The sequence below is a fragment of the Notolepis coatsorum genome (assembly GCF_963971535.1).
Source record: "Notolepis coatsorum genome assembly, chromosome: 16".
NCBI classification, from domain to species: Eukaryota; Metazoa; Chordata; class Actinopteri; order Aulopiformes; family Paralepididae; genus Notolepis; species Notolepis coatsorum.
In genome coordinates this window covers 110,091,642-110,105,334 of record NC_140180.1, presented here as the reverse complement: position 1 = coordinate 110,105,334, position 13,693 = coordinate 110,091,642, and the positions used below count along the sequence as shown (strand labels likewise).

The 13,693-nt window shown below is 42.1% G+C and overlaps 1 protein-coding gene across 1 annotated transcript; it reads right to left on the bottom strand.

The window, feature by feature from the left end:
- Window positions 1-2,013: 2,013 nt before the first annotated feature.
- On the bottom strand, window positions 2,014-2,967 carry LOC311243084 (beta-1,4-galactosyltransferase 1-like; the record flags this gene model as incomplete). The annotated part of the gene is made up of 1 exon (XM_084332155.1): window positions 2,014-2,967. One exon carries the CDS (start codon window positions 2,965-2,967, stop codon window positions 2,014-2,016), a length of 954 nt encoding a protein of 317 aa, XP_084188281.1.
- Window positions 2,968-13,693: the final 10,726 nt, after the last annotated feature.

The window sequence follows — 13,693 nt, the reverse complement described above, 5'->3', positions numbered from 1 at the left end:
CACTCAAGGAGCAAAACATAGGCCCAGATTTGCACCTCTATAAGCACAATGTCAGCCTCACACTTTTTGCAAAACAATACACAGAGCAAAAAAGTATCTTGCCAGATCCAGCTAGGCAAAGAGATAATGTCTAGTATTTTCTGTACTCTATTTAAATTTTTTCAAAATTGTTTTTGTTTTACTGTAATTTTAACCTGTAGGCCTACTGGATACAGTATTTTATGTTTGTCTGATATTTGCTGAGCTTACAGTGTTATGCACATAGTAGCATGAAAACTGGGACATGTTTTGTTGTGATTCTCCATGTTGAAATGTTGACTGATTTGGTTATATGGAGAGAAAATGTTTTTTTTCAGCAGTCTGCATCATTGATTTGGGTATATGTAGATAAATTAATTATATTTTCATCAGTCTACAGCATTGGTCTTGTGTAGTGTTTGGTGAATTTATTGTATATTTGCACATTCTCTGCGTACTTCACTTACAGTACTCTAATCACTGAGAAGTAGAATAGCTAAATGTGTTTTAGGTTAAGCACAGCAGTGTGAGTAACTGGTTCAAACAGAATTAAGTCATATAAAACGTGTGTTTCATATAGTAACAAAATGTAGTTTTTTTAAATTAGTGTATGGTTTTGACAAGTGTTTAATTTAGCAAAGGATCTGAGGTGTTCTGATAATTGTGTGTGTGGTTGTGCTAATTGTGTGTTTTGAAACACCGGGCCCCGTTTTAAAAATCATGCTTAAGCAATCGAAAAAAAAAGTCTCATAAAAAAGATATTAGATTTTTGGGTATTTTCCTGCCTTTGGTCCGCTTTGCATTCACATCTCAAATGCAGGGTTCACTTGCAAGAGTGAATGAGCTTTCACACCACCCCAAACCAACCGGACTATCCGAGGAAATGAACCAGGGTTCGATTAAAGCTTATTATAGTTTATCACAGTATCATGAGCATGTCTTTGTCAGTGGACACTGGACATGGGTATGGAGGCTCCAGGTGCTGCTGCGTTAAAGTGCACATCTTCAATACCTATCTGTACTATTTAAAAGCACAGTGCAGGACACACTCAAAGGTTATCGCACCTCAGAGATGGCAGTGGACATGTATGACAGGACAAAGGCCATATGTAATGGCATCTTGTGGCACAAGCTCAGACCTCAGCTCAGGAGATCAGCTGAGACAGAGACTGTTCTATCCAGAGCTTGAGAGCAGGTTCTCATGAGTTGGATAACAACTTATGAGAGGCATACACAGGCATGTTATCCAGCCTCAGACCAGTTTCTCTCAGTAAATTTTGCTGCAACCCCTCGACACACATTACAATATCCAACTATTGCCAGAGGAGATCACAGTTGCAAAGTGTTTCCTGGTCAGGACAGGCAGAGATGCAGTCCCTACTATCCAAAGTGTCTTTTCCCTCCTGGATGATAATAATAATAATAATAATAATAATAATAATAATAATAATAATAATAATAATAATAATAAATAATAATAATAATAATAATAATAATAATAATAATAATAATAATAATAATAATAATGCATTTGATCTATAATGCGCCTTTCAGGATACAAAAAAAAAAGTCCACAAATCGGTGAATGAAAAAATTATAGGATCAAATGAAAACTACTTACTAAAAATGGATTAAAAGTACTTAAAACCAAAAAAAAATACCAAACACTAACAAACATTCAGCACAGACAATGGGGATGCTGACATCTTAAAAAAAAAAAAAAGGTAAAAAAAAAAAAAAAAAAAAAATGTAAACAATTTTTTTTTTTTTTTTTTTTTAAGGTCCGGGGCTAGGAGAAAAACATCCGGGGCTAAAGCCCCGGAAGCCCAGGGCTAACGACGCCACTATGCAGAATTGATTTAGATTTACATTTAGTCATTTAGCTGACACTTTTATCCAAAGCGACTTACAAGTTCTGTACGACAAGTCATCAGGAAGGGCTGAGTAACAATGTTCATCAAAGTGTTGAGTGCTACACTTGATTCTTTCCATGAATCACATGATAACAGTGATGAAAGTGAAGAGCCTGTCTTTCTTGATGTTAACAACAGTGTAGTTGAGGGAGTTGATTCCATCTTTGCCCATGGTGTGTCTTGTATTATACATTAGATTAAGTCTCCTGTGATTAAGTTCATTCTTCCTGTCCCGCTGATGCTTGATCATCCGGCATTTGCCAATGATCTCATTAGGCCTGGAAATATGCATTCCTCTGTAGGTGAAGCGTAGCTGGATAGCATCGTCTTCCCCTCCCCAACCCCAGAACTGATTGGAAAAGCCATTGATTTTCAAGAACTGCTCTTTGGACAGTGATGTGGCTCCACCAAAGAGAGTGGCATAGTCTAACCTGAAGCCAAACTTGTCAACAGCCACGGCCAGGTGACGAGGTTGCTTAAAACACCTGTAGGTGTTACGGTCATCCATAGGAATCAGATCCACGTCGCTGAAGACAAAGCAGTCATAGTTGTACTCTTTCAATGCTTCGACATAACCGGTGTTCATCAGCTTGGCTTTGTTGAATGTCCCTTCTCCGTGCTGGTTGATTATGTAGACCCCGTAGTTGAGTTGCTGGCGCTGGAGGAAGGGGTGAAGGTAGTGGAGCCAGTGCAGCAGGTGCTCGGAGCGATTGCGGAACGGGATGATGACCGCCACCTTCTGCGAGGCGATGCAGTCTGGGGGTTTGAAGAGTCCTCCCTCCTGGAGAGCTGGGTTCTCCGTGCGGATAGTGTCGAGAGTCCGCAGCGAGTTGAACTCCACGGTGAACGGACCCAGCAGATGAGGAGATGTGTCTGGGCAGGGGGGCAAGTTTGTCACCAGCTTTGTTTCGTCCGAATTCTTTACCGTTGATGCGGAGACATTCCTGGTTTGACTCCATGTCCGTTTAAATCCATATGGTGATCTCGTTTTACAGCAGTTAACATAGCTGAGGTAAAGCCAATTAACATTGTGCATTAACGAAAATACAGCTAAAAGTAAAATCCATGGAAAGAATTTCTTCCTCATCTTTAGTAATTCCAAGTATTTGTTCCTATGTGAATTATTTGGGTCAAGATTGTGAAGTAGAGTCAGAACACTACAATAGAGCTCCCGAAGTGGTGTTCATTCTCCCCACGATGATGAACGTCTGAACATCTGAACCCTGTCATGTCATTGTCATGTCGTGAGGAGATGAGGAGCCTGTTCCGCAGGTTGAAATACTTGGGTAATAACTGGAGACAGGAGAATGTTCAACCCCCCGGCATTTAACTTTTTTGTCGTGTTAGTTTCTCCCTCCTTAAGGCGAGACACTGCAGGTGAATAGTCAAATATACTTTTTTTTGTTGATTTTGAGATTTTGTTATATTTTGCTTCCTAAACATGTCTTCTATGAAACTAGTGACAATAAAACGTCAATAACACACATTTAGTCGTTTATTTTACATAATTTTGCCTTATTGCATCCATAAATGTGCACATATTTAATGGGGAAGTGCCTCATTTGCATATATAAACATACATTTTAGAAAACTTGCAATATATTTTTTCTTAGTTTATATGTACATAACAAATTGGGAACGTTTCATAGTGATATCTATTCAAATATTTTTGCCTATTAGGGGGTACTACACTGTACTACACTGTTTGTAGTTCTGTTCAGTTCAATAACACCATTATTATTATTATTATTATTATTATTATTATTATTATTATTATTCAGTTATCAGGCATGTGTTTAGGTTGTCTATTACTAATGGTTTGATTAGGTATTGTGTTTGTAAATATCTGTTTAAAAAAAAAAGTATGGCATTTTACAATACAGAACTCTGAGCCAGAAATCTCCACTTCAGTAGCACACTGTACACATACACCAAACCTTCCAGTTCTATTCATATCTATGTTCTGAAGGTATTTACAGAAGGGTTTGTTGATATCGCATTCATACCCTGATTTATATCACATTTTATTCCTAAAAACATGGCGAAATATGGAATTTTACGATAAAAATGGACTGAATGGAGTATTTTCTGATTTATGGAGTGATAAAAAGATATATCCAAAATCCCCTCTGTAATAACCTTTGGCTCTAATATGTCAACAAAATAAAACTATAATTTTGAAAATGGCTTTATCCAATGTTCAGATTTCTGTCCTGGAATTATATGCAAATTTGTGCATATTTAAGTAGATTGTGCCTCATTTGCATATTTAAACATACAATTTCAGAAAACTTGTAATACAAAAAAGTCTTGTCTTAATATAAGTAATCAACTGGGGAAGTTTCATTGTGATATCTATTAGTTCATTTTTTTACCCTATTCACCTGCAGTGTCTCCCCTTAATTTGGTGCTTCCAGTCCAATTTGACAGGCCTGTTTTAACTGCTCTTACATTACAGTTTTTCTCCGATTGCATAAACACTAAAATCAAAAGTATTACACAATTATCAAAACCTTACACACAAGGAGCAAAACATCGGCCCAGATTTGCACCACTATAAGCACAATGTCAGCCTCACACCTTTTGCAAAACAATACACACAGTGATTTGCAAAACACTAAACACACTTGCATTACATTAGACACAGAATGACAAAATTACCACACATATGAGCCAATTGGTTAAACACATGATTGCTTAATTGTAGACACACCAATCGGGTTTAAGCACTATAAAAATGCAGCAGGTGAGTTCACCTGTCTTCAACCAAAATGGAGGTACACAGAGAATGTGCAAATATACAATACAGTAAATTCACCAAACACTACACAAGACCAATGCTATAGACTGATGCAAATGTAATTATTTTCTCTCCATATAACTGTCACGGTTGTGTTTTGAACCCAATGTGCAGGCAACGAGACACGGCAGGCAGAACTGAGCAAAACATACGGTTATCCTATAACCATAGTTATATGAGTACAGCGAGCGCTCTGCTCATAGCCAGTCTAATACTGAATACATTTCTTCACATGTACACACCCATCCGCCTGGCCACACCCCCATCCGCTCCTCTACATAAGCGGGGATGTGGCCATACTAACAGCTCCTTCCCTATTTTCACCACAGACAAGTGTCTGTATACACCACTTGAGTTTAGTGCCGAAATGGAGGAAAGGAGCTATGTGGACATTGTATCTTATTTCTTCTCTCTCTCGCCAATTTACGAGAAAAGCTAAGTCATAATGTCTGCACCTTCGGGGGGTTTGAACGCTCACAACGTCACCCTTCACCAGCGTTTCTCCATTGCCGCATTTGCCGTGCGTCGTGGGGCTGCTCTGACTCCATGGTCGTGGCAGTCAGATACGCCCGAGCGGCGCCCGGTGGTGAGTCTGCCTCTCCGAGGGGCCATTGAGCCGCCGTCTCCCGTGAGATGGCCTGGTTTCGGCCCTGGTTCCCCCGCCAGTGGACGGTCGGCCGACAGCTCCTCTGGTGCCTGGGGATTTGCGACGCAGGCTCTTCACCTCTGCTCGCTCCCGTCGTAGGGCGACGAGCTGCAGGGGCGAACAGCCTGGCTTTGGGGTTGTGCTCGAGCCGAACGAGAGTGCTCTTGCCCTGTCTCCGTTTCCAACTTTTTCGGATTTTTGATGTTTCCGAGTATTCGTATTTTTCCGAGTTTTCGGGTTTTTGGACTTTTCAGAGTTTTTGAACTTTTCCGGATTTTTGATGTTTCCGAGTTTTCGGAATTTTCCGAGTTTTTGGATTTTTCCGGGTTTTCGGGTTTTCGGACTTTTCCGAGTTTGGAATTGGAATTTTACGATAAAAATGGACTGAATGGAGTATTTTCTGATTTATGGAGTGATAAAAAGATATATCCAAAATCCCCTCTGTAATAACCTTTGGCTCTAATATGTCAACAAAATAAAACTATAATTTTGAAAATGGCTTTATCCAATGTTCAGATTTCTGTCCTGGAATTATATGCAAATTAGTGCATATTTAAGTAGATTGTGCCTCATTTGCATATTTAAACATACAATTTCAGAAAACTTGTAATACAAAAAAGTCTTGTCTTAATATAAGTAATCAACTGGGGAAGTTTCATTGTGATATCTATTAGTTCATTTTTTTACCCTATTCACCTGCAGTGTCTCCCCTTAATTTGGTGCTTCCAGTCCAATTTGACAGGCCTGTTTTAACTGCTCTTACATTACAGTTTTTCTCCGATTGCATAAACACTAAAATCAAAAGTATTACACAATTATCAAAACCTTACACACAAGGAGCAAAACATCGGCCCAGATTTGCACCACTATAAGCACAATGTCAGCCTCACACCTTTTGCAAAACAATACACACAGTGATTTGCAAAACACTAAACACACTTGCATTACATTAGACACAGAATGACAAAATTACCACACATATGAGCCAATTGGTTAAACACATGATTGCTTAATTGTAGACACACCAATCGGGTTTAAGCACTATAAAAATGCAGCAGGTGAGTTCACCTGTCTTCAACCAAAATGGAGGTACACAGAGAATGTGCAAATATACAATACAGTAAATTCACCAAACACTACACAAGACCAATGCTATAGACTGATGCAAATGTAATTATTTTCTCTCCATATAACTGTCACGGTTGTGTTTTGAACCCAATGTGCAGGCAACGAGACACGGCAGGCAGAACTGAGCAAAACATACGGTTATCCTATAACCATAGTTATATGAGTACAGCGAGCGCTCTGCTCATAGCCAGTCTAATACTGAATACATTTCTTCACATGTACACACCCATCCGCCTGGCCACACCCCCATCCGCTCCTCTACATAAGCGGGGATGTGGCCATACTAACAGCTCCTTCCCTATTTTCACCACAGACAAGTGTCTGTATACACCACTTGAGTTTAGTGCCGAAATGGAGGAAAGGAGCTATGTGGACATTGTATCTTATTTCTTCTCTCTCTCGCCAATTTACGAGAAAAGCTAAGTCATAATGTCTGCACCTTCAGGGGGTTTGAACGCTCACAACGTCACCCTTCACCAGCGTTTCTCCATTGCCGCATTTGCCGTGCGTCGTGGGGCTGCTCTGACTCCATGGTCGTGGCAGTCAGATACGCCCGAGCGGCGCCCGGTGGTGAGTCTGCCTCTCCGAGGGGCCATTGAGCCGCCGTCTCCCGTGAGATGGCCTGGTTTCGGCCCTGGTTCCCCCGCCAGTGGACGGTCGGCCGACAGCTCCTCTGGTGCCTGGGGATTTGCGACGCAGGCTCTTCACCTCTGCTCGCTCCCGTCGTAGGGCGACGAGCTGCAGGGGCGAACAGCCTGGCTTTGGGGTTGTGCTCGAGCCGAACGAGAGTGCTCTTGCCCTGTCTCCGTTTCCAACTTTTTCGGATTTTTGATGTTTCCGAGTATTCGTATTTTTCCGAGTTTTCGGGTTTTTGGACTTTTCAGAGTTTTTGAACTTTTCCGGATTTTTGATGTTTCCGAGTTTTCGGAATTTTCCGAGTTTTTGGATTTTTCCGGGTTTTCGGGTTTTCGGACTTTTCCGAGTTTTTGAACTTTTTCGGATTTTTGATGTTTCCGAGTTTTCGGAATTTTCCGAGTTTTTGGATTTTTCAGAGTTTTCTGGTTTTCGGACTTTTCCGAGTTTTTGAACTTTTTCGGATTTTTGATGTTTCCGAGTTTTCGGATTTTTCCGAGTTTTGGGATTTTTCCGAGTTTTTGAACTTTTTCGGATTTTAGATTTTTCCGAGTTTTTGGATTTTTCCGAGTTTTCGGATTTTTCCGAGTTTTTGAAAGGGGGTGTGGCCTAAGGGGGCGTGGTCTAATGATCGGGGGAGTGGTCAACATTGACGAATGAAAGAGGATATCCCTACCGAGTACAATGGCACAATCCGCAAGTCTCTACGACAAACGGTTCAAGAGATACACTGAGGGGGTGTGGCCTAAGGGGGCATGGTCTAATGATCGGGGGAGTGGTCAACATCGACCAATGAAAGGTGGTCAACATCGACCAATGGCACAATCCGCAAGTCTCTACGACAAACGGTTCAAGAGATACACTGAGGGGGTGTGGCCTAAGGGGGCGTGGTCTAAGGATCTGGGGAGTGGTCAACATCGACCAATGAAAGGGGGTGTGGCCTAATGGGGCGTGGTCTAATGATCGGGGGAGTGGTCAACATCGACCAATGAAAGAGGATATCCCTACCGAGTACAATGGCACAATCCGCAAGTCTCTACGACAAACGGTTCAAGAGATACACTGAGGGGGTGTGGCATAAGGGGGCGTGGTCTAAGGATCGGGGGAGTGGTCAACATCGACCAATGAAAGGTGGTCAACATCGACCAATGGCACAATCCGCAAGTCTCTACGACAAACGGTTCAAGAGATACACTGAGGGGGTGTGGCCTAAGGGGGCGTGGTCTAATGATCGGGGGAGTGGTCAACATCGACCAATGAAAGGGGGTGTGGCCTAATGGGGCGTGGTCTAATGATCGGGGGAGTGGTCAACATCGACCAATGAAAGAGGATATCCCTACCGAGTACAATGGCACAATCCGCAAGTCTCTACGACAAACGGTTCAAGAGATACACTGAGGGGGTGTGGCATAAGGGGGCGTGGTCTACGGATCGGGGGAGTGGTCAACATCGACCAATGAAAGGTGGTCAACATCGACCAATGGCACAATCCGCAAGTCTCTACGACAAACGGTTCAAGAGATACACTGAGGGGGTGTGGCCTAAGGGGGCGTGGTCTAATGATCGGGGGAGTGGTCAACATCGACCAATGAAAGGTGGTCAACATCGACCAATGAAAAATGAAAGAGGATAACCCTACTGAGTACAATGACACAACCCGCAAGACAGATGGCGCTGTCCAGCAATTCAGTACTGCAACACAGTGATGGGCAATGATGGGTTAAGTGGATGATGTCATTGGCAGGTCAGCTGAGCCATGAGCCCTGAGCCTCACAGCTGTTAAGGCTGAACCAATCAGCCATGAGCACAATGACTTGCATATTCTGAATTTTCTTTACATGACTGCATTGTCACGTTGATTAAAAGAAAACTATAAGAGATGAAGCGTTGTGACTCGCACAGGAGCACTACAACGAGTAGGCGAAGGGTTGTGTCCGATATTGTGGCATTCGTGCGATATTGTGGCACTCCTTCGGCGATCGGAACAGAAGGCTAAAAAATAGTGTGAAAAAAGAGATTCCTAGAGTGCGATTGCATGGCGGTCAATGGAGAGGAGAACCTTCAAAGAAATGGTCGTCAGTTGAGATAGAAATGTCCAATTCCATTTATTTTTCTTTTGTGAGCGGGCTGACAGCCGTGTCATCGTTTTGATGTGTTTGTTTTATTTCTACGTCCAAAATTGAGATCACACTCGCAATTCACCCAAGGTAGGGGAAAAAAGATTATTTCAGCTGCTACACTCTAAATTGCAATGCATTTCCAATGGGACAGAAATTTTACCGTTTAAAGTCGATTCGTAGCCAGACGGTGCGGTGAAACTTTACGAGTTCGAATACCGCTGTTGCCATAGGCAAGCCGCTCGTTTTGATACCTTTCCGCTCTGGCACGAGTGGTGTTGGCAAAATCGGTGGAATAATGAATAAAGAAGAATAATAAAAAGAGTAACAAGAACTATAGTGTGGGTGGCAACCTGGCTTCGCCAGGTCACCCACACTAATAATAATAATAATAATAATAATAATAATAATAATAATAATAATAATAATAATAATAATAATAATAATAATAATAATAATAATAATAATAATAATAATAATAATAATAATAATAATAATAATAATAATAATAATAATAATAATAATAATAATAATAATAATAATAATAATAATAATAATAATAATAATAATAATAATAATAATAATAATAATAATAATAATAATAATAATAATAATAATAATAATAATAATAATAATAATAATAATAATAATAATAATAATAATAATAATAATAACTTTATTTGTATAGCACCTTTCATACAGGGGATTGCAGTTCAAAGTGCTTAAATGGCTGATTAGACTCGTTTGATCTTTCCATTCATGCAGTGATTCTATATCAGCTTGGAGACCTACAGGTAGATTGATGGTAACCTGCTAAATGAGGAGAATGAGATTAAATAAAGATGTTGGTGACGTAGAGGATCAGAAGGTGAAGCATCTACTGCTTTATATCTATCTATATCTATATCTACTTTCCCCTCTTAGATGTTAATCAAAATGATGCTGAGAAGCTAATTCATGCATTCATATCTAGCCGGTTAGACTACTGTGGTGGATTTATGACGTCTCCAGGGATGGTTAAATGAAATACAGAGACAAGAGATTGGCCTTAAATCAGAGTGCAAACCACCAGGTTCTCCACGGACATCCAGCAGCCTAAAACAGTGTCACACTGCGAATTAGGCATTCTGAAATAATCAAACAGGAGCAGAAAGAGACAGCCGGATTACTCACGTTAAATGAATACAATACAGGTTTATTGGAAAAGAAAATAATACAGTACGCCCATACGGACGGACTTTCAGTCTGTCAGAGTGCATATTCACAGGTCTGTCAGAGTGAAAGTGAAGACAAAGCAATATTGTAATGGTTTAACACAGTGAGATAGAGACGCCTCTGTCTCTGATTGGGTTGGCTTTATATGGTCATTTGGGGAGTCGGATGGGATGGGCCCTTGCGGAGGGCTCGCTGCGGCCTTGGATGCAAGCGTTATCTGGCCTGCTCTGAATATAATGAATGGATATAGTGTTTTAACAGTTTTTGAGAGAAGGATAACATGACTTCATGGATTTTACCGATCAACCCTGTTGTGGGGCCCCAGAGGATTAAGACTCTGAAATTACACTTCACATTCCCCACTTTGTGCCATTTTTGGCACATCCTGGTAATTTCAACCATCAATATCACTAAACCACAGTCTCAAGACACCATGCAGAACATCAAATCAATCAACATCAATACATCACAATTTCACACTTGGCAGAAAGTAGCACGATAATTCTAAGCAGGTAATTGTAAAATGTTGTAGTCTTAGGTAGAATAAAAAACAACCATCATAAGCACTAGGTAGAACAATAAATCAATACATCATACTGTCATACTTGGCTAAGTAGGACGATAATTCCAAGCAGGTAATTGCAAAATGTTGCATTCTTAGGTAGAATAAAAAAAAAAACATAATAAGTAAGTTCAGGTGCAAATTGAAAAGGGGAGGAGTCCCAGGCCGGGGACAGATTGGTCGCTGGCGCCTTATAAAGCGCTTCTCAGTGACCCGAAGCGCCGACAGCAGTTAATAGGAAACAAAGAACTAAGAAAATAAAATGGCAGTCTTAATATAAGTAGTATTTTCAAACTCTGAATATGTACCCATATCTAAATCAGAAATTTGACTTTTTAATATGCACACTGGCTTCCCTTGTTGTCATTCTCAGTAGCAGTCACAGTGGACTACAGTAGCAGTCAGGTGTCTTCCCCACTCCTTCACACACAGAACGATATATCTGTTGTAAGGAGGCTGGATGCCGTTGAGTACAGTAGCAGTCATCTCCCCATAGTTGAATACAGCAGCACACCAGGTGCAGGGAGTAGGGAGTAGGGAGGTAGGATATTCGTAGTGGGCGTTGTTTGTACAGGCCGGGGCCGTCGTTGGCGTGGTGGGGTAGGTCCTACTTATGCAAAAGGGCTTGTATTGCCGACTGGGGTGCGTGGTAGGGGTTCCTGTGGATCCCAGCAGCGGTGCGTTCTTATCTTCGTGGCAGGGCGGGGCTATCGCACAGGGAGCTTAGCTGGAGTTCCTGTCCCAGTTGCCCTCCCAGGGCCTCCACTGATCCCCGGGCCCCGCTTCCGTAGCACCGGCCCTGCTGTGGTGTTGCCATATCATGCGAGATGTTGAGCGGGCGGTTCCTGTTGGACTTGGGACTGAACCTGATTAGGTTGTCGTCGTCCTCCGCGGGTTCATATGGGTATGGTGGCTGGTGTGCCGGTGGAGATGGGGCCCCTAGGTGGTGTGGTTGCCCAGGGACAGCGTGGCCCTGCAGTGGGAAGTACGGCCCTGGTGCATATTCGTTATCTTCTTTCTCCTGCGCTGAGAGAAACGCACCATCCTCCCCCTCACATTCCATAGATCTGAGTTCCACAGCATTGACTAGTACTGCATCTTGGATGTCATGCGTCGCGTTAATGAGATTGCGCCGGCCAAAGGAAAAGAAAAAAAAAATTATTTCAAACATGGTCAGTGTGTTACATGTCTGGATATACAACAGGGAGGTAGGGACTCCCTCATAGTTGTACTGGCTGGAAACAAAGAGAAAAAAAAAACTGTTTACAGTTAGCTGTCGCCCAAGTTGAAACATGTGGAAATAGTGACCACCAGGGGTTACAAGTTGTAACATGCAATCAAATATCAAAAGGAATGACAAATCCAACTTTAGGACGCTGGTATTACAAACGCTGTGATGGCGGAAAGACAAGTGCCTCAATAAGCTGTATAAGACAGTGTCTATGGAATTTAGAACATTTGAATAGCACTTATATTCAAAAGTGCTTGGAATAGAGGCCAAAAAATAAATAAAAAAATGCCGGGGCCCGGGAGCTGACAGGAAGGATGGAGGAGGTGGAGGAGGAGGAGAAGGTGGTGGGAGATGAGGAGGGAAGGAGGAGGAGGAGAAGGTGGAGGAGGAGGAGGAGGGAAGTAGGAGGAGGAGGAGAAGGTGGAGGAGGTGGGAGAGGAGGAGGGAAGGAGGAGGAGGAGGAGGTGGGAGAGGAGGAGGGAAGGAGGAGGAGGTGGAGGAGGAGGAGAAGGTGGTGGGAGATGAGGAGGGAAGGAGGAGGAGGAGAAGGTGGAGGAGGAGGAGGAGGGAAGGAGGAGGAGGAGAAGGTGATAATTCAACCAGGGTTGAAACTTATCGCAGTGTCACCCAATCCCTTTAAGCACGTATGTAGCTTAATCTTAACACAGATAGTGACCAAAGCCCACATCAAAGTTGAGCTTCTCGCAGTGTCACGTATGTAGCTTATCTTAACACAGATAGTGACCAAAGCCCACATCAAAGTTGAGCTTCTCGCAGTGTCACATATGTAGCTTATCTTAACACAGATAGTGACCAAAGCCCACATCAAAGTTGAGCTTCTCGCAGTGTCACGTATGTAGCTTATCTTAACACAGATAGTGACCAAAGCCCACATCAAAGTTGAGCTTCTCGCAGTGTCACGTATGTAGCTTATCTTATCTTAACACAGATAGTGACCAAAGCCCACATCAAAGTTGAGCTTCTCGCAGTGTCACGTATGTAGCTTATCTTAACACAGATAGTGACCAAAGCCCACATCAAAGTTGAGCTTCTCGCAGTGTCACGTATGTAGCTTATCTTATCTTAACACAGATAGTGACCAAAGCCCACATCAAAGTTGAGCTTCTCGCAGTGTCACGTATGTAGCTTATCTTAACACAGATAGTGACCAAAGCCCACATCAAAGTTGAGCTTCTCGCAGTGTCACGTATGTAATCAATAACACAGATAGTGACCAAAGCCTAACCAGGGTTGACTTCTCGCATTGTCACATACATAATCTTAACACAGATAGTGACCAAAGCCCACATCAAAGTTGAGTTTCTCGCAGTGTCACGTATGTAGCTTATCTTATCTTAACACAGATAGTGACCAAAGCCCACATCAAAGTTGAGCTTCTCGCAGTGTCACGTATGTAGCTTATCTTAACA